This window comes from Periophthalmus magnuspinnatus, chromosome 3 (assembly GCF_009829125.3).
Source record: "Periophthalmus magnuspinnatus isolate fPerMag1 chromosome 3, fPerMag1.2.pri, whole genome shotgun sequence".
In the NCBI taxonomy this organism is placed as follows: Eukaryota; Metazoa; Chordata; class Actinopteri; order Gobiiformes; family Gobiidae; genus Periophthalmus; species Periophthalmus magnuspinnatus.
In genome coordinates, this window is record NC_047128.1 from 16,938,768 (window position 1) to 16,959,628 (window position 20,861).

At 37.8% G+C, this 20,861-nt stretch overlaps 1 protein-coding gene across 5 annotated transcripts in view; it reads left to right on the forward strand.

The window, feature by feature from the left end:
* myo9aa (myosin IXAa) overlaps nt 1-20,861 on the forward strand; it is a 164,223-nt gene that overhangs the window by 100,536 nt on the left and 42,826 nt on the right. For all 5 annotated transcript variants that reach the window (XM_033983232.2, XM_055220981.1, XM_055220978.1 and 2 more), the window contains 7 exons: nt 329-455; nt 1,288-1,377; nt 6,005-6,121; nt 6,817-6,951; nt 15,496-15,617; nt 18,328-18,469; nt 20,166-20,361. In XM_033983232.2, coding sequence (XP_033839123.1) covers nt 329-455; nt 1,288-1,377; nt 6,005-6,121; nt 6,817-6,951; nt 15,496-15,617; nt 18,328-18,469; nt 20,166-20,361 — 929 coding nt within the window. The remainder of the gene's footprint in view (nt 1-328; nt 456-1,287; nt 1,378-6,004; nt 6,122-6,816; nt 6,952-15,495; nt 15,618-18,327; nt 18,470-20,165; nt 20,362-20,861) is intronic.

A 20,861-nucleotide genomic window follows, 5' to 3' on the forward strand; every position in this document is an offset into this window, starting at 1 on the left:
ACCGTGATGAGTTTATAAGTGATTTTCATAACTTTCCGAGACTGGAACGGAGCTTTACCATCACAGTAATGCCAACAACAATTAGCATGCTAAGCACACACATCCTGATTTTTTTATTTACATGCAGACAGAACAGAAAACACATTACGGAAAAAAAAATCTGGTCCAAGCCCTGTTTTGTTCATATGGCCCACCGCTCCTGCTTGATTAAACAGACAGCTTGAGTACAGTCCCACATTTATTTTGGATGAGGGACAGCATACATATCTGAAGTACTGATCAAATACAAGGCTCGTGTGTTGACGTTGGCTGCTGTGATGTTGTGTAGGATTTTCTCCCTGCTGTCGGCCATCCTCCATCTTGGAAACATCCGCTACAAGAGGAAAACGTACCGGGACGACTCCATAGACATCTGTAACCCGGAGGTGCTGCCCATCGTCTCCGAGCTGCTCGAGGTACTGGCCTGTGTGCATGATTGCATTGGAATTTTGTGTGTTATCTTGTGTTTCTTACAATTGTTATAGTGATATTGTGGTGGGGCTTTTAAAAATGAAAACTGAAGTACTTTTTTCTAAGGACTGAACTTTCCCAGTGCAATGTCATGATTCTGCCAGTACTGTTACATCACCAGTTTAGCATGTGACCAATGTCTTTTCCTTTGAATACGAGGCTAAATATTCTATATCAATTTACAAATACAGGTCTATTTGTTTACAATATTGAATAGTTTGACGATATATGGTTAAAAATGTATAATATATCATTTCCAGTGTCTGCATCAGCCAGTATCAATATTCAAAACTGACATTTGATACAGATTTTTTCATTACGTCATTACGGTCCCAGTTTCTGCGTGTGCCATATCCAGTTTCTCAGAGTGTTATATTTGTCTTTTTGAGACTCATGAGTGGAAACAGTAAAAAGGGGTATTGGTATTAAATCATCTAGCAACTTATTTTATATCCCAGTTAAATATATTTTGTTATTACTTTTACAGATGTGACAGTTAATTAGTGATCTTTACTTCAACTCAAGATAGATTTGTGGGCCTTGCTGTGGATTTTACAAGCTAAACAACAGTATCGGCAAATACCAGTTATTTGCCACAGCAGCTGTCCACATATTAGATCAGTATTGGCTTGAAAGATCTATATCAGCGCATCCCTATTTTACAATATGATATTAGGTTATTTTTTTATTGAGAATACAGCTCAAGGGACCTGTCATAGCCAAATTGTTATCTTTTTTTGTATGTTCTTCATGTATGTCCTCCTCTGTTGTGTCCAGGTGAAGGAGGAGATGCTGTTTGAAGCCCTGACCACACGGAAGACGGTCACCGTGGGAGAAAAGCTGATCGTCCCTTACAAACTGGCTGAGGTAAAGTAACACAAAGGAACCTGGTATACCTGAGGTGGAGCACTACATCAGTACTAAACTGTGCTAAATCAACTTTTTGCGTGATTTAGTGTTGATTCCACCATAAACAAATAAACATACCTGTAGTTGGACGTCTGCTTCTGAAGAGCTGTAAACACCCAGGAGTCCATGTGCCTTTGTTGAACGCTCGATTTGGATCATTGAGTAGCTGAATTGTATTTTTCTAGCGTACACTGGAACATTTTGAATACAATATCAACCAAATAAAGGCTGTAATTTGGAGACTGAAGGCGTCTATATAGATTATATTTACAAATAAGTGTATTATTGTTGAAAATGTGATACTTTGCAGTGACATCTTGCTGGCGAGGTTCTGCATGTGTGTCTATGGCAGAATGTTCATCAGTTACCATGGTGACACAATGCACACATAGCAAACATGGCCTGATAAGTTGAAAAATTTTTCAAAAAATCCCGGGAAACAATAAAAAATTGATTTAAACAACACAATTCAGGAGCTTGCTTGTTTAGGAGTTTGATTTTAAACAAAAAACGTGAAAAGTAGTTGGCTAATGCTAGCTAGCTTGTGACCGGAACGTTGCTTGATAAGGTTTTGTTTAACAGCACAAATCAGCTAATCTGTTGTACTTCCATTACTGTTCTTTATAGTTAGATTGTGTTAAAACAAAGCTCAGATTAAAGTAACTTGAGTAACAGCTTCAGACAGAGTAGTGCCTCCAGTTAGCTTCACACCCCCAGGAAATGTTAATGACATCAGCTCCAAAGTATCGATTCTTGTTTGACAATTTGTTTTATTAATTCCACTGTCTTTTGTTATAAAAATGTCTTTTCTTAAGTGTTTTAGAGTCTGTATGGTTCAGACGATTACGATGAACAAAATGCGACTAAGATCATGATTTATAGTCGAATAGTCACGACCAGTTGATTAAATGCTGCAGCACTGCACAAAACCTTTTACCGTCACATTGGCTGCTGTTATGTTGTCATTTCAATATATTTCACTCTTCACCGTTGCCAGGAAACCAGAAATAAAATCAAAGTGTTCTCTGTGAAGGTGAATCAGCAGCACATGTTTGCAAAGGTGCACAAAACTATTTACCAAAGATAGAACAAAGCAAACTATTGTAAGATTCCAAAAAATAAACACCGTAATGAAGATGTTTTTGTTGAAGTATGCTGTTGCTTCACTCTAGTTTGCATAGCTGTGTGCAGTAGATCTGATACCATCTCCAGCCCAGATAACAGTGGCCTGAGTCTTTCCTTATGGCTGTGAGTTCGCGGCGGTGTTATGTCCGCAGACTGACGTGGCCGGAGGCTCTGTGCCAGCTCGCCCGGTGCCTGCAGTGTTTACAGTGCGACACGGTTCAGCTTACGGCCTCCTCCGGCTGCACGGCTCTGTCACACATGAGCACACTGCCTCCTGTGTGGATAGTGGCTCTGTGCGTCCCCCCACACGCAAAACAAACGCACCTCACAGACAGTAGGCAGCTGCGGCACATGCTCGCATTGCCGGCTAACGCTACGGCTCAAATAGCTGCGCTGAGGAGGCTTCGGGGTTGAATAAGTGATGTGGATTTTAGGGTTGTGATTATTGCGATGTAAAGGAAGTGTATGTAAGATTTTCATTCTGTGTCAAGTCAAATGTTGCTTTTACTGACTGATTTGACTGTAATGCGGATTTATTCTTAATTACAAAAACAATGGGGATAATGGCTAAGTTGTGTTTTGGTTTTCTGAATGGTCACTACCAAAACCCCAGCACCTGCAGCCAATCATTAAGCAATGCTAGTGCAGCCTTTGCAGCTCAGTGAGTGAATTTTGGAGGTTCTGAGAATGAGAAAAACTTGTATGTGTCCTATCTGCAAGTTAACACAGGATCAGTTCTGATTGTAGTCCATTTTTTAAAACGAATAGTGCTGGCTACATACATATTTTTGACTTTCATTCACTTGTACACCTTTTATTCAGTGGATTCCCCTTAACACCGAGAGGTCTTGTGAGTTGCAGCCATACAAACAATGCACTATCATTGTCTTCTTTAGAGAAAATTCCATGATTGAATTTTGCTACGCTAATAAAACAGCGAGCATAGCACTGACCTCTTCTCATACCAAACGCCTGTGGTTTGAATAGACTGAAAAGAACGGTCAAATGTCATCTGTCCCACATCACACTCTTGAGTCTGTACAGATACTTCAGCTCACACGTTCCCAGCATGTTTAGCAGCTTTTTTCATGTGCACAAACTGTGATTGTTTTGCTTGCACTCTGGGTGGTCACTCAGTGTAAATATTGCTCCAACAGTTACAACAGCCCTGTTCGCTTGAATCAGACTAGTGCGTAATGAGTTTAGTCAGCATTACAAAGCCATTTCCTTTCCTTTTATAGGTTTGGCTGTCTCGGAATAATGAATGAGTCTGTTTTAATTCAAGATAACTAGGGGCACTGCTTTGTCTGAAGCTCTCTTACTCAAGTTAGACTTTAATCTGAGCTTTGTTTTAACAGTTTAACTATAAAAAACTGACTTGGTTAACTACAACAGGTGAGCGTTTCAGTTGGACACTCTCACCTTTTTTGTTGAACATCAAAAACCTTAACAGAAGCAAAATTCTCTCCATCTGCTCAATCACTCGGCGTCATTACTACCAAAGTTATACCAAATCGAACGCTCCCTCACATACAAATCAATGCAGCCAGTCCCCATGTTAAACTATATAACATGTTCATTTCAAGATAAGATATTTATGTCATTGATGTGTTCTCCTCACCAGTAAGAGGTAAAAGAGGAGGTTTTGTATCACTAAACGTTCACCAGAACCACACAAGTTCAGGAATCTGGACTGAAAGTTTGTTAGCGTTAGCTCGAATGCCACTTTTACCTGCTAATTATGATATAAAACAAAACACCAAAACGTTTAGACACACAACAGTGACTTGAAACAAGGTCTTGACCAATGTTCCCTCTAATTTTTCACGAGTCTGAGCAAACACACAAACTCCCTCCCATGGACCACTGTGAGCATCATCATCTGTGGTCATGCTGCATTGCATCCATCCAAGTTAAATGGTTTATTAAAAGAATCAAATTACCGCATTACATTCAAGACTTTTAATAAGTGCATTAGCCACAGTATTTCAGTCCGGTAACTCTTTTACAGTATATGACACGATCATTTGATTTTTACAACTCATAAACTAGTGACAGTATCGATGACCAACACACACTGAGGGGAATCTGTATCTGCACAGCTGCTCTATTACTGTACATTTATATACCATATCAAAACACAATATATAATGTGTATTTGTATATAAAATATATTCAAAACAAGTGGTATGGGTCAAAATAAATATATATTTACAAACCACACACTGCAAGCAGTGAACAAACACACACTTCATTCTGTGACAGTGGCTCAGTGGTTAGAGGTTGGAGGATCGAGTCCCGCTTGGACCAACTTCTGTCATTGGGGGTCTGTCATTGTGGTTTTCACTTCTGTCATCATAATTTACTATGCTTGAGAAAAAATACAGTGGGACAGGCTCCAGTGTTCCAAAATCTTCCCAGAGTTGCCAAGTTACTAAGTGGATGATCACATTAGCATCGAACATCACATCTAATAATTATGTCTATACTCGTATTGATCATAGCCTTTTAAATTCATTTTGGGTTTTTTTTGTTTTTGTTTTTTTTGTTTTCAGATCTTAATAAACTTATCAGGCTGTTTTTGCTAATGTATGCATTGTGTCACCATGGTAACTGCTGCACATTCCTCCATAGACATACATACAACACCCCCGCCCTCCCCAAGGTGATGTCACTGCAAAGTATCAATCTGCAGAGTCTGTGTGTTTAGTGTCTGCTGGAGTCATAGCTGTCACTTTTGGCTACTTTTGATTACTATAAATAACTAGTTGTTTAGAAAACAAAGTGGGGGAGAATGTTGAGGATGAGGATGATGAAGGATGTGCTGCTCTCAGGTCAGACTGTTCCAGCGGAAGCAGGATTCCAAGGTTTTCTTTAATAATTCCAAAGCTTATGTGCAAATAAACCAAAGAGTGAAACTTAAGCCACACTTTAAAGGCTGTATTCCAACACAAATGTTTACTATCATAACATCTGCATACTTATACAGGCAGACTAATTGGCAGGAAAAGTTGTGTAATATATGTTGCAGTGAAGTAGCCACTGTTTATTGACATTGTCCACACAACAGATAAACTCAAGCTATCTACAGAAATCAAATAAAAACATATACTTTGAAAATCCAATAGGCCTTACTGTACGTAAGAAGTGAAGTTTAATTAATGGTGTTTTTTCCCCCGCAAGCTATTTCTCTATGAACAGATATAGCAATAAACAGACCTTTTGATAGAGAAAAATGTATTATTTTTGAAGAAACTGTGTGGAACTTGTGCTTATAGTTTTATAGCTCATACAAATTTTTCTCATTCTTAGTATATGAACAGGCCAGAATCAAAATCTTCCATGTAGCTCCTTTAAAAACAGTTTCTGAGTGCATGTCTTGTATGTGCAGGTTGGTACAGTAGCTTCAGTGTTAGTTTTTGACTGAATAAATGACTGTTGCTTTCCTTTATACGTGCAGGCTGGTACAGTTCGGGACTCTATGGCCAAGTCTCTGTACTCGGCTCTTTTCGACTGGATCGTCTTTAGGATCAACCACGCTCTACTCAACATCAAGGACCTGGAGGAGACCACCAAGGTGCGCCCAAGTTCCCGTCATATCTGTCCCTTTATAAACACGGCCACTGATAAAGGCTAATGATTCATGCTAACCCTTTTATTATATTAGATCAATAATCCAAGAGCAGTTATTAAGTCATTGTCTTATCAAGCCTCTGAGTGTGTTTTACAGTTGTCAAATACACACACTAATTTATGTTTTAACAATAGGAGTCTGTTCGAAGTTCACATTTTGAATACGTCCAGAAGAACTGACAAAAAGAAGGCTTAGCAGTTTTTATGCAGAATAAGACAGGGTTTTTTGTTGTTTGTGGGGGAAATGATGCAACTTCAAGATTCGATTTGAGCCACAACTGCTCTGGGGCTAAAGAACTGAAACGTAAATGTCATTCTACACCTGTCATCACCACGAGTTGTCTTTCCTCTTGTCTTATTCTGCATAATAAACTGCAAATCCTGTAGTTTAGATCTGTACAAACACGTTCTGAAATGTGATTCTTGAATTAGTTTATCAGTTCATATTTCAGTCAAATCATTAAAAAAATGTTTTTTTTCTCCAAATCTTTAAGCTCTATATTGTTTTTCCCTTGGACACAAAGGAATATAATAGAACTTTTAAATGGTGTATAAAGTGTGAGGTGTGTTGTAAATGTTGGTGAATACTGAATGCATCATACCTTGTGTGTGTGTGTGTGTGTGTGTGTGGTTACTCAGATCCTGTCCATCGGAGTGCTGGACATCTTTGGGTTTGAAGACTATGAGAACAACAGCTTTGAACAGTTCTGCATCAACTTTGCCAACGAGCGCCTGCAGCATTACTTCAACCAGCATATCTTTAAACTGGAGCAGGTAAGGCTGTTTGACAAGTATATGAAATGTAACAAATGTGACACTGTTACATACATTACATTACACACATACTTTTACATACTTTTACATACTATTACATACATTAGATACATTACATACATAACTATTCTAGTAGGGTTTAATGTGGAAATACTGATTGTTCTCCTTTATCTTATTTTGTCTTGTTACAAATAGCTTTCAATATTAATTTCACAAACATTAACCTTTCAACCAGCCATTGAGAAGGCCTGTGTGTGTTTTAATTTAATTTTAACTAAATTTTTAGCTCAAATCTATTCATTTGACATGTTTTCGGGTAATAACTAATACAGAAACTCCAATCAGACACATTGTTAGACATTCAACATTCTACAGCTCAAATTGTTTCTTATTATAACAAAAATAACAAAAATCTTCCCATTTTTGCCATTTTTTTTTACATACGATAAATATTTAGCCCCAAAATGTCTTGTTTCAACTTTTATATATTGACCAATGAGTTGATATTGTAATTATTGACAGGCCTAGCCACATATTGATTCCAGTATAACTACTGACTGATACAGATTGCATTTTTTTCAGATATGGATCGATATTTAATACAGCTATTGTTTCAACACAGTCCCATTCTCTGTGTGTCCATGCGTCAGTCCTGGTTTGGCTTTTTGAACAGACTCCTGATTAAAAATGGAAATAGAAGAGACACTAAAGAGGCTAAAGAGGAGGCGATATGTTTACACAATCATGCAACAACGTACTTTATATCCCAACTAAATACATTTTGTTATTATTTTGACAAAGTTAAAAGTTAATTTGTGATCTTTACTTCAACTTAAGATGCATTTATGGGCTTTGCTATTCATATTTTTCTCTGTGGCTGAGGATTAAGTGCAGTTATAAAAATTGAAAGCTTATGTAAAGCTCACTTATCCCTTTAGATTGTCAAAATTCATCACTTTTCTATTTTCAGTTGTGTGATTCATTTGACAGTGGGTCTTTATGTTGCCGTGTATTCAGCCGTCTGTGCCTGCGACTTAACCAGAAACAGGAATTGTGCGCGATCTTACACAACTCTTAGTGAGTCATGACCACCAGCAGCTCTGCTCAGTGAGGGGATTGAAAAGGCCAGTAAAAGTCATAGCTGCAGTCACTGGTTTGTCTGTAAATGTGATTATCAAGAATACAGCCGCTGTACCTGATTTTCTTAAATGTGAAAAAACAAAAGAAACTCATTTTAAACGGTTTGCAGTTGTCCAAAGTTATGACTCACTTACCTTATGCTTATACCTTCTGAGCATCCTAATTATTCACCACGATGAGTTTACATGTGCTTTTCACAACTCTGAGACCAGTGTGGCATTTGCTGTAATGCTAACAATAACTAGCATGCTAACTCGCAGTCCCTGATTATCAGACAATAAAATGCTTTCTAATTAGATACAGACAGCACACACTGGACTTATTTCTTATTTATTTATTTGATTTCTTATATATTTATTTATTTGGTCCTCAGGCCTCTTAATGAATTGGCCAAAGTGGTCAGTACTTTTTATTGCATATTTAAATCATTCTATTAGTAAAATCTCAGTAACATCACACTGCATTGTGAAACAGAGTTAATATGAGCATTTCAAGCCTTATTAAAGGTACAGGGGCTCTGTCAAAGTTGTGTAATATGCATTTATCTACATGACTCACTGCATTTACCACCAGTTTGTGGCCCACTGCTTGGAAAACTTTCGAGATCCTGCAGCATTTGTTCGTGTGATCAGCTCTGTCCTCGTCCAATCAGAAAGATTTTAATAGCCCAAAAAAATTGACGTAGGCAGTTTATTTTTATATTTTCCCTTGAAAAATGCCTCATGCTAGTATGCTAAGAGGTTAATGACGTGCTACTAATAACTTAATCATGTTCTGACTTGCTCTAAGCCCACATGAATGCCCCTTACCCTCCAAACACATGAACACATGATATTGTGCGTAACAATACACACCATATCCTCAGCTGAACGGTGAGCTGTGTCGTGGGTTTTATATTTCTACACTGACCTTTAGCGGACCTAGAGCAGGGCTTTGAAGCTGCTTTCAAACACACTACCACATCAATCAACCCCCGCTGTATATACTACCACATCACCCAGTACATTACAACTTCACAAATCTGATGCGATGTGCAGTAGTTTCATTTGTGGGATGCGCACTAATTGTGTTGTGATAGTGCTTTGAAGGGGGAGTGACTTAAAGTGAGGGGGATGAGCAAAAGGAGGAGAGACTCAGAGCATCAAAAATTAAACCTGAACGTACGACACATTTTAATACGCCGTAATATAGCATTTTCAAAACAATAAAAGGTAACGTGGTGATCTAAATGTGTTTTGTGCTGACAATTAATACCCCATAGAAGTTTAATACCCCCTCTTTAAAAACATGTGACTGGTAGAGTACTTAAACTAGCATTTGACAAGGTCTTCTGTGAAAATGCAATGTCTTGGTGAGAAGTTAAAATCCTACACATTTCTGCACAGGGCGTTTCAGTGGAAAAATCCATGCACACGTCTCTATGGCTGAGTAAGAACCAATCAAATGATTCAAAACGGTTTGCCAATAGTGCTGCGCTTCATGTTTCCACTGCAGCCCTCTCACATCCTGCTATACACTTACATATAATAGCATTTCACCAAACCACTGAGTCATTCTGCTACTTCTGCTCCAGGTTTACTTAAGGCCAATACACGGGCTATTTATCAGGGGTCACTCCACATCTGTTTTTCTACCGTTGTGTTACGTTAAAGGCGCTGTACCTGATTTTTACTGTCTTCAAAACGTGAGAAACTAAACTAGTTCATTTTAAACGGTTTGCAGTGGTAAAAAATTATTCCACACTTACCTTATGCATGCTAAACATCCTAATTATTCACCATGATGAGGTTACAAGCACTTTTTACAGCTTTGAGAGGTCAGGGCAGAGGTTTGCAAACACTGTAGTGCTAACAATTACTATAGCATGTTAGCAGTGCTTTATAGTTGATGCAGACCTTACACAGCAGACTTATTTTGACCTCAAGAGCTGCTTATACAATATATCTGTACCGGGCCAAGACACATTTTGTATTGTGGTTCTAACTGCATACATGGATTTTCAGTAGTTTACTTTCAGAGCACAAATCAAATTGAAGAAATAGAACTGAAATTAGTTCATACTGTTAGTTCATTCAGTTGGCAATGACTTTTAAAATGACATATAATACCTTTTATGTACTTATTTTCCAACAAATATTGATCTTTCTCTCTCAAATTTGAGTCTACTTTTAGCCCTTTGTCAACAGATTAATCCCAATTTAGGAAAGGTTTATAAAGTGTAAATTCCTTCCTGACAAAACCCTAGTTAAAGTTTGATTTAAAATTTCATAAACTTGACCTATCTGTGTGCCCAGAGCAGGTAAACATGTTTAAATCAAATATAGGTTTTACTGGTAATTGCAAGCAATTAATAACAAAAACATTGGACATTATGATCCATTTATGTTGTGATTTGGTGTTTTAGTTCTCAAGACGATTATTCAATCAGATAATGACCAGAATGAGCCTCACATGAGTCTCATTTCTGTTGCCAATTTCACTTCTGAAATCCAGTTCATTTAAACCTAAAATGACTCTCTCTGATCTGAATTGTCACGCAGGTTAAGGCAGCCCAGGTTCAGTTTTGATTACAATAGTTTTTTTTTTTAAACCATTAGAGCTCATGGACACTGTTATGAAATAAGGTTTTGAATGTGTCTTTTGAGTTTTTCCAGCTCAACGCAGCACCATCTGTTTTTGTGCTTAGTTGTACAATATTTAACCTTAGGCAAATTCTACTTTCACGTATTATTTATTTTACAAAAGATTTCAATTTGTCTGTATTTCATCCCCAATCTGGCACAGTCATACGACGTTTAAGTGGTACAAGGAGCTAGTTTTTACTAATGATTTCTTGGCTCTTTGAATGTGCTCTTAAGTGTCATATGGCGTGCAAGCCTTCATTCATTGTCCCTGTATTTGGCTCGGCACAAACAGCACAGGGCATATGTGAGATGTCAGTGCTGACGAGTTGCATTCACAGCTGTTTTACTCTTTGATTAAGCTCAGAGAATAACACAATGGGATTTGGAAGATGGGAGTGTGGGTGGATCAGTTAATGTTGTGTATGATATTTCAAAGTAGGTTTTGATTCTAAGACATAGACTAGATGCTCAATACCCACAATAATTAAAAACTCTTTATTTAGACAATATAATGTGATTTTCAGCATTAAATCATAGTAATTTATTTTATATTACCACGTGGCCTTATATCTGTGTAATCCCTCAGTCGTCCAGTTCCATAGTGGTCCATGGGCGTGTACTTGTCTATAGCCTCGTTTCCACTGTTTCACATTTGGAGCAGATCAGTATGAGTCACAAGTGTCTCCATTGTCTAAAAATGAACCGCACCGCTCTGTGTGAGGGATCCGAAGTGGACCTTGGAGAGAACTAGCTCCCAGCGGAGGCCAGCGCGGTAGTTAAGGCGTGGCTACACAAGAAATAAGACGATTGGACAAAAGCGAGAACGCACACTCGAGACAGCAAAACGCACATATAAACAGAAAATACTAATCTCTCACCAAACGCTGACTTGATCTTGTTATAAAACGCCTTGTTTCCAGTGAGGGCCACTTTATATGTTGATACGCGTCGTCAAACAAAGCACGAATACAGCAGCTGTTCCCTGTTTATCGATGTACGCAGCAACGTATAAAGATGGCAGATGTTAGATTACATAAAGGACTGTTAAAATGCAGCGTAGAGGCACAAAGAAGTGAAGGAAATGCAGAACAAGCTGATGATAAACGAGAAGTAGTTTTGTGTCTCACAGCACCACAGACGTCTTTTTGTGAATTGCTGAAATCGGGTCTATTTCAAATACGATGTTGATTTTATTCATTAGGAAAACATTTGTAATATTTGGGTGACGTCAGGGTCTTGTGTACCAGAGCTCTGCCCTTGGACCCGGAAACGTAACTCCGCTGCATAGAGACGCACCAAGCAAACTGTGTCCATGGAAACGAGGCTTATGTGGTCGTATAATTGTTCTGATACAGCTCAAGACCCTCCTAACGCTGTTCAGGAAAGGTTTGTGTCTGTCCTGTGAATGTGACTTTTTTACTATTGATATCTGGTCAAATGAGCATCTAGTATCTGATGTTTTTATACTTTTGACATCCCTAGTTATAAGAGTGAAACTACAACTCAAAGCAGCTTGAAAAACTATCATATTTGTCCATGTTCACAGAGCCCATGGTAGAACAGTGACACCTCTGCCAAACCACAGCCCTGTCATTATCTCACTTCTGACAAAGTGCAGCTTCCCAAATGCTTATTCTTCAGATCCATCTCAGAGCCCAGGTGTTGTCGTTTTATAGACCGTTATAGTTTCCAGGCCGTGTGTGTCCCAGCTCATCAGAAGCCAGAGGAGGGAGGGCTCGTTCGTTAGATCGTGTTTGTTTCGTGAAAGGAGGATATACAGATGTGTGCTGCGGCTCACACTGTGTAATTATCCCCGAGGAGATTTGGGCCGAAGCCAAAGGTTAACAATTTAAGGCACGAGGACTGAAAATAAAACTGAAACCTTTTGAAATGTGGTAAGAAAAGTGAAGAGGTATAGGAAGGTCTATACAAAATGTAAATTATTAATGTGCCAGGCTTTATGTCCTAGATTGTCTTGACATTTTTATTTTTATTTCTTAATTTATTTAATTAATTAATTAATTAATTTTTTTTAAGAATTTTATTTAAATGTTTGTATTTATTTTTATTTTATTTATTTTTATTTTTATTTATATATTTATTTATTTTTTAATATATTCTTCAATTTCATTTTGGAGGAGAGCGAAGCCAAGTATGGTCACAACTACATATTTACAGTGCCCTCTTAAAGCTTTTTTTTTCATTTTGATCATGTTTATTGCACTGAAAAACATTTTAAAAAACATGCGTCCTTACCGTGTCCTTACTGGGTTCCATCCCCACAAACCTGACTCACATTTGGCCTCGAGGGGGGCCTCTTTTTCCCCTGATTCCATGGAAATGTTGTTCCTTTGGCTAAAATCTTCCACAGTATGACATAAAACTGACCGATCTCCACGAAGAATCTTTCTATTTCCACAGAATCATGCCGACTACGTGCCACCTCCAGAAAGTTTCACACTGTTCCTTTAACTACTATAGCACTGGTCAGCTCATAAATAATGATCTTTGATGGTATTTCTTCTGGTCATCATAATTTACAGAGCTACTATTATGTAAAATCGATTGTTAAGCTTTCTACCATGTTATAACGTTGTTCCAAAAAGACGCTTGAAGAGGTTTCAGATGTCGTCCATGCATGTTTGAGTAATTTAGCTCTCCTAGGCGCAATTTGAACCCTCCTTACAGTTAGTTGTAAGATTCTGTCCAAGGTTTAGCCCACAAGTCTACATCACCCATGCTCCCACACGACAATTCTCCTCGAATATACAAAAACATGATACAAAACTGTACAACTTGACAAACCTGATGTGAAATGCAGTAGTTTCATTATTGGGATGCACACTCATTGTAATGTGATAGCGCTCTGAAGGGGGAGTGAATAAGTTCAGGGAGCAAAGAGAGGGGAGACTCATAAAACATGTAAATGTGTTGTTTTTGGCAAATGTAACATTTTCAAAACAATAAAAGGTAACATAGTGATCTAAACATGTTACGCGTTAGGAGTTAATACCCCATAGAAATAAAATACTCCCTTTTTAAGTCCTTTTAAATGGTATATGTCAAATTATCACCACAAACTGCTGCCATTTTGTTTGGTACATTGTTTTATTCTTGAATCAGAGGATAGTAGCGTTTATCATCTTGTATATTTCATGTGCTCAGTTTAATAAATCAATGACGTAAGCAACACTAATCATCTAGATTTCTTCATTAAATGTTACAACATTTTTGAACCAAAGCAGACTTAAGAGATGAGATTTTCATAAAGCCTGTGGATTATGTTTTTATTGGTGAGATCTCTTTCCCAAGACCAGAGGAAAATAACATGTAACACTTCATTCTTCTGTCATTATAAAACCACCAGCGGCCTGGCAACTTCCTGCCACAGCTCAAACCCAGCAGAGCCCAAGGTCTTTTATGAGAGACCAGTGTTTCACAGACCACTAATATGTTCAATTGACTTATTTTTTTATTACTGATGGGTAGATTTTTTTTATTTTTTTCAATTTTGATCTTTTTTTTTAATTAATTCTTTTTTTTTTATTACAATGTTCACAATGAAAAGCTTTGCACCCATTTTTTTCCTATGTATTTGACCAACAATTTTCTTGTCCCAGTTAGGGATGCACCAAAACCGATATTGATATTGCATATTGTCGCCGATACTGAAAAATGTGCATCAGTTCCATGATATCGGTTGAGCAGATATTGTGATTGGACCTTTAATTGTATGTAATAATACTATTTACAGAACGTCTCTTAATGTTTGAACTTTTATTCATACAGATTTGTCCAGTAGTGATTTGAAGGATAATTAACAGTTACATAACACAGTTGGATCTTTTGTGTAATAAGTTAACTCTGTTTTAAGGAAATAAGTGGCATTTTCCGTCACTAAACTGGTATCTATTAATATTGGGTATCAGAAGATCGGTATCGGATTTGAAAAAGCTGGATTGGTGTATCCCTAGCCCCAGCTCTTGAGATCAAAATAAGCTGCATGTTGTCTTTTCTTTTGATTATCGGAAAGTGTGTTGTTAGCATCCTGGTTGTTGTTAGCTTTACTTTCACGGCAAACTACGCTCTGGTCTCTGAAAGTTGTGAACAGTGCTTATAAACTCATCTCAGTGAATAATTAGGTTGTTCGGCAGGCTTAAGGTCAGTGAGGAACAGCCTTGGACCACTGCAAACCATTTAAAATTTTCTAGTTCTATTTTTCATGTTTTAAGAAGGTAAAAAATCAGGTACAGCACCATTTTAATGCTACAAAAAGTAATACAAGTATTAAACTAGACGTTAGAAAACATCCATCATGAGTCCATCTCCATGAAGTTATGTAATTTGAAGGAGAAAACGTTAAATAATGCAAAAAATCTGGTTTCTGGTAAGGATGGACACAAAAATGAGACAAAATAAATAATATCTGAAAGAGCGGTGCAAGAAACACAAATGCTCAAATCATTTCATATTGTCGACATAAAGGTTTTGTCACTTGTCGACTTACACATAATGGGAAGAGGAACCAAAACTTTTTCTTAAGTAAGAGTACTGTTGCTTCAGTAAAAATATTGCTCAAGTAAGAATGTAAAAACATGCTGCTGGAAAAGTATTCTGAAAAGTGCAATTTACAATAAAAAGTTATATGAGTAAATGTAACTACTCAACTCTGTAAATAATGCATGATGTAATTTTTATAGTAATTACCGTGTTATGTAGTGAATGTTTTCGCTGTCCTGTTTGATGAGACTCTGATATTGTTTGCGTTGCGTCCCCACAGGAGGAGTACCGAGCGGAGGGCATCAGTTGGAGTAACATAGACTACATCGACAACACGGGGTGCATCAGTCTGATCAGCAGGAAGCCCACGGCGCTGTTCCACCTGCTTGACGAAGAATGCAAGTGAGTACTGCTCCTCTGGGCCGCCCACAACCAGAGCAGCCCGTTCACTTCAGCAGAGAGGAGCAAAACGTTAGAACAGGACGATTAGGACATGTCTAAACTACGTTGGTGTGGTGGAAGGTAATGAAGTGAAAGTACTAAAGAATCACTCCATCACTATCAAGTACATTTTTAAACAGGTGCTTAAATATTAGTTAGTTAGTTAGACTTTTTCATGTGATATTTGTACTTTTACTTGAGGAACTTTCTACCTCTGTATCTGTACTTTAACTTAAGTAACAAAACTGAGCACTTCATCCACCGCTGACATTAAGACACTTTTAGTTACAGTTTAAGGCGACAAAGTGACACTACGATTAGGCCTGTCCCGATAACAAATTTGAAAGTGCGATATGGTTTTGAAGAAAATGTAGGCGATAAATGATCATTTTGAAACTACTTTTTGCCTCAGACACAATAACCCTACAGCAGGAAAATCCCAGTAAAACCTTTTCAGTATTAAAAGCATGAGTAGTAAATGAAACACTTATGTACCGGTAGTTGCTTTGTATCTGTAATGAGTCATGGAATTTATTTATTCAACCTTCTTCATCTCAAATCTGATCCCTATGCAAAACAAAAAAACAAAACTCAAATTCCCTCACTAGTACAAACACGATAAATATTGATATCTATCCATCTAATCCGTCTATCATTTACGAAGTCAATATAGTAATTATTGTGACAGTAGGATTAGGATTAACATAACATGCCAAAAATGAGAAGGCTGTTAGAGGGAGTGAACTGTAAAAAGTGTCACTGAGGCATCTAAAACAGTTAGTTTAAAGGTGCACTATGTAACTTTTCTGGTATAGGGTTCACCAACTGATTTTCTGCATTGAGATGGGGACTGCAAACACAACTTGAACCCGGGTTGCCAGTGATTTAAGCTTAAGTTTTTCTCATTCTCAGTATATAAATATAATTTAAAAATAACTAACTAAATAACTCACTAAATAAATAACTCACTAAATAAATAACTAAATAAATAACTACATAAATAAATAACTAGCTAAATAAATAAATAACAAAAAAACTAACTAAACTAAAAAACGAACTAAATAAATAACTAACTAACTAACTAAATAACAAAATAAATAACAAAATAAATAACTAACTAAATAAATAACTAAATAAATATATATAAAAAAACAAAACAAAACATACCTCTTATTCGAACCTCCAGAATTCTGCTTTCTGATTGGATAATTATCTTGAGAACCAAAACACCAATTCCTGTTCAATGTTTTTGTAATTAAGAATAAATCAGGATTATAATTATTATCAGTAAAGGCTATATCTGATTTCAACATGTCCGCCTTATGTCTGGAAACACGCGTATATCAACTGTATTTAAAATCTTAAATACAAGTCCTTTTAAATACAGTGCCAGTAGTAATAAAAGTGACACATGTCTGAAGCCTGAAATTAAAACTACTCATATCACGATACGTCAACCATGAGAGTTTATGTGATCAGCCAATTTCTAGCTCCATTCTCATTGAGGGATCCTTTCAGTCTTTTGCAGTACGCTTTGTATCCCCTTGTTCTCTGTATTTGGACAGTGAGTGGACATCCTCCCACTGTAAATAGCTGCGCCGAGGCCTTGACTGTGTTGTTTTTCATGGCTCAGGTTTCAGCCCTTCTCCCCTCTGCTCCCTCTGCTCTTCCTGTAAGCCCTTGATTTCCGGCTCCATTTGTAGCTCGTTATATCCAAAACTGAGAAAGAGCGTGGAAATGTGATCAGGGATCGGCCGCACGTGATAGCCGTCACAGCGCGGATCAGTGAGGCCAAAGTGTTCCACTGTTGGGACATTCTGAGGAGAGGTGTGATGGAATCTCATTGGACGCAGCAGACCTCAAGAAATGACCATATTTGGAACGACGCTGCTCAATAACTGATCGTGATTCTAGTGATTCTTCTCTTTGATTCCAGATCCAAAATGAAGTTTGGCTTAAATATTTTGGTGAATCCAGTGACTGAACCATTTCTCTCAAAACACAATCCGTAATAATACTAATAGTCACCACTCCTTTCGTTGCATCTCGAGCCAGAACCAAACATGTTCGTCCAATCAGATTTGTTTATTTCAGTGGCATATGTGAAACGAAGGAACTGATTGGTCACTCATCATTTACAAATTCTCCAGTTTAGAGTTTAGTGCTTTGGTCGTTGATTCTACAAAAAAATCTGATCTTTTTCAATCCCTTGTGCTAGTTTTTCCTTTGTTTCTTTGCATTTTTCCATATTTGTTTTGATACAGACAGACCATGAGTGACCCTGACTCACAGCTTAATAATATAACAATAACCTTCATAATAGTAATCATAATCACATCTCCAGGTATGTTTTTGATGAGGTAACAACATTATAACATGGTCTAAAGCTCAATTTTGTGTAATATAGGACCTTTAAGCTTCAGTATGTTATGTGTGTATGAGTACAGCTGGACATAGACTAGATAGATTTGCTTGGGATCTTTACAGTTTGTTGAACAATCGGCCACTAAGAGATTTCATGATTGACTCAAATATTGAAGAAAAAAACGCAAAACACAGGATAAAATGTGTATTATCATCTGTGTGATTGAAAAGTACAATATGAATGGCCGTCACCAATTAAATTTGTATTTGGCATGTATCATTATAGTTTTGTGTTTGTCGTTTTCAGTTTTCCTCAGGCCACCAACCAGACCCTCCTGGATAAGTTCAAGAGGCAGCACGAGGGGAACAGCTACATCGAGTTTCCGGCTGTGATGGAACCTGCGTTCATCATCCGGCACTACGCGGGCAAGGTCAAGTACGGCGTCAAGGTGAGAGCGCTCGGCTTCCTGGACCACGGTCACACAGACAGACAGACAGACAGACAGAGGGAAGGGGACTCATGGTTTTGATTCAGTATATGAGAGCTGGAACAATATATTTTGGTGCTCAGTATTTGTCAAGTGTACAATTTCTTTCTATTTTTGTTGTAATATGATTAGATTTGAGTTTTAGACGGTTGGAAAAGTTTTGCTTGTTACATCTCAGGCTTTTTCGTTATACTCTCTATTTAAAAATGGGTTGCAAACATTATTATTATTATTATTAAATCAGTGGTATAAAGTAGTTACAATATTTAATTTTTTTGTAGTTTATCGCAGTACCTACCCTCATCTCTGTACTACTCTGTACCATTTAGAACACAATAATACAAGATTTTTCTGACAACTGCATGCGTTTTCCAAATGATTTCTTATGCCATTATCAGCAAAGGCCATGTGCTCATGCAATAAAAGAAGTTATTACACTGGCTAAGGTCAAGTGACAGTGATATGTTTCATCAAAGCTCCTGTATCTCATTTTTTTCCTTATGTATCTGAGCAAAATTTGTTTTTCCCCAGTACAGATACAAGCTCTTGAGTTCAAATTAAGTCCGCTGTGTACTGTCTGCATCTAATTAGAAAGCATTTTACCATCTAATAATCAGGAATGACCTGTTAGCATGCTAGTTGTTAGTATTACTGTGCCAACAAAATTCCGCTCTGCCCTCTGAAAGTTGCAAAAAGCTCTTATAAACTCATCTCGGTGAATAATTAGGATGCTCGGATTGCATAAGGGAATAACTTTGGACCACTGCAAACCGTTTACTGCTAATTTCCGTCCTGTTGATCATCGAATTATGCGCGTGTGACCCTGAATTCCCTTTACTCTTCACACCTTGTATAAACGTTAGCTGCGGCCTCCTCCGTAATACCCCGAGCAGATCTCACCTCCACAGGCCATGGTGTCTAAATGAACACAATGGGATAAAGTACAGAGAGATGTGTGATGGCTCCTCCAGCTGCTCCTCTGTGTGCTGTGGGGCATAGATGAGCTGAGGTTCTGTCAGGTCTGGACGGTACCGCCAAAGTCTGCAGAAATACTGACTTTAGCAATGTTAGTGATGATGAACGTGTAGCTCTGGTAGCGATGGGGCAGTTAAAAATATACTTTACCCTAGCTCTAGCCCTTTAAACGTGTTAATTTCTCTGTTTAGATCAGGCTTGCCCACAGTGAGGCCATTGGGATAAACTTGGTCCTCCGGAGGGGCTAATTTGGCCTTGATTAGATTTTGTGATTTTCTGCTCAAAGTCACGGTAGTTGCATTGGAGACCAAACCTATTCCCCTCAAAACACAGTAAGTGAATTTAGTTATAAATATCATATGATTAAAGCTTTTACATTAATTTGGCTTGCCTCGGAAAAAGGTTTGGGCACCCCTGTTTGAATGACATTATCCAGCCTACTTATGTGTGTTAAACATGTGTGAATGAAACAAAACACAACTCCAGGTATGTTTTTGATGAGGAAACATAACATAGACCAGAAAATAGCATAATATGGGCGCTTTAAGACTGAGTTCACACAGCACATTTTAAACCTGTCCAGGATGTTTGAAGATGGTTACCAGGTGAAACTGCACATTGATTTGATTACAGTTTATCTTTTAGAATCCGTACTGTAAACAAGAAATTGCTTTGTTTCCAGGATTTCAGGGAGAAGAACACCGATCACATGCGGCCTGACATCGTTGCGTTGCTCAAGAGCAGTAAGAACGCGTTTATCTGCGGGCTGATCGGAATCGACCCCCCGGCCACGTTTCGCTGGGCTGTGCTGCGGGCGTACTTCAGGGCCCTGGTGGCCTTCAGAGAGGCGGGGAAAAGACACACGCACAAGAAGCCTGGTCAGTACCAAGCGATCTCCTGCTCACTCTGGCTCATGTGTGGAGAGTTTAAACTGGAAGGTAGAAGCTCAAAGTCAGAATGTCATGACTAGTATAAGATTTAAGCTGGTTTCTTAATTTCTCTCGTTTCCACATTAGACGAAAATGCATCTGTGTTGACTGTCAGGGATATCACAGACTCAGATGTTGTATTTGAGTGTTATAGTGTTAAGTTTAAAGTGCATATAGCAGGTTAAACTACTGATTTCACTAAAACATAGTCAACATCATTATATCTAAGATTTTACTACTACTTTTTCTAGTTTTAAAATGGCAGTGATAATTTTACTTCCTGTTTGGACATGGATATTGCTGGGTTTCAGATGACATCCCAAGATTCTATAGTCCAAAATTATTTAATACCGATGGGGGCAGATTTTAGTTTAAATATCGCAAATATAGAGTGTAGTCACAAGTAAAAATGATCAGGTTCAACATTTGTGTTACATTTTGGATATTTT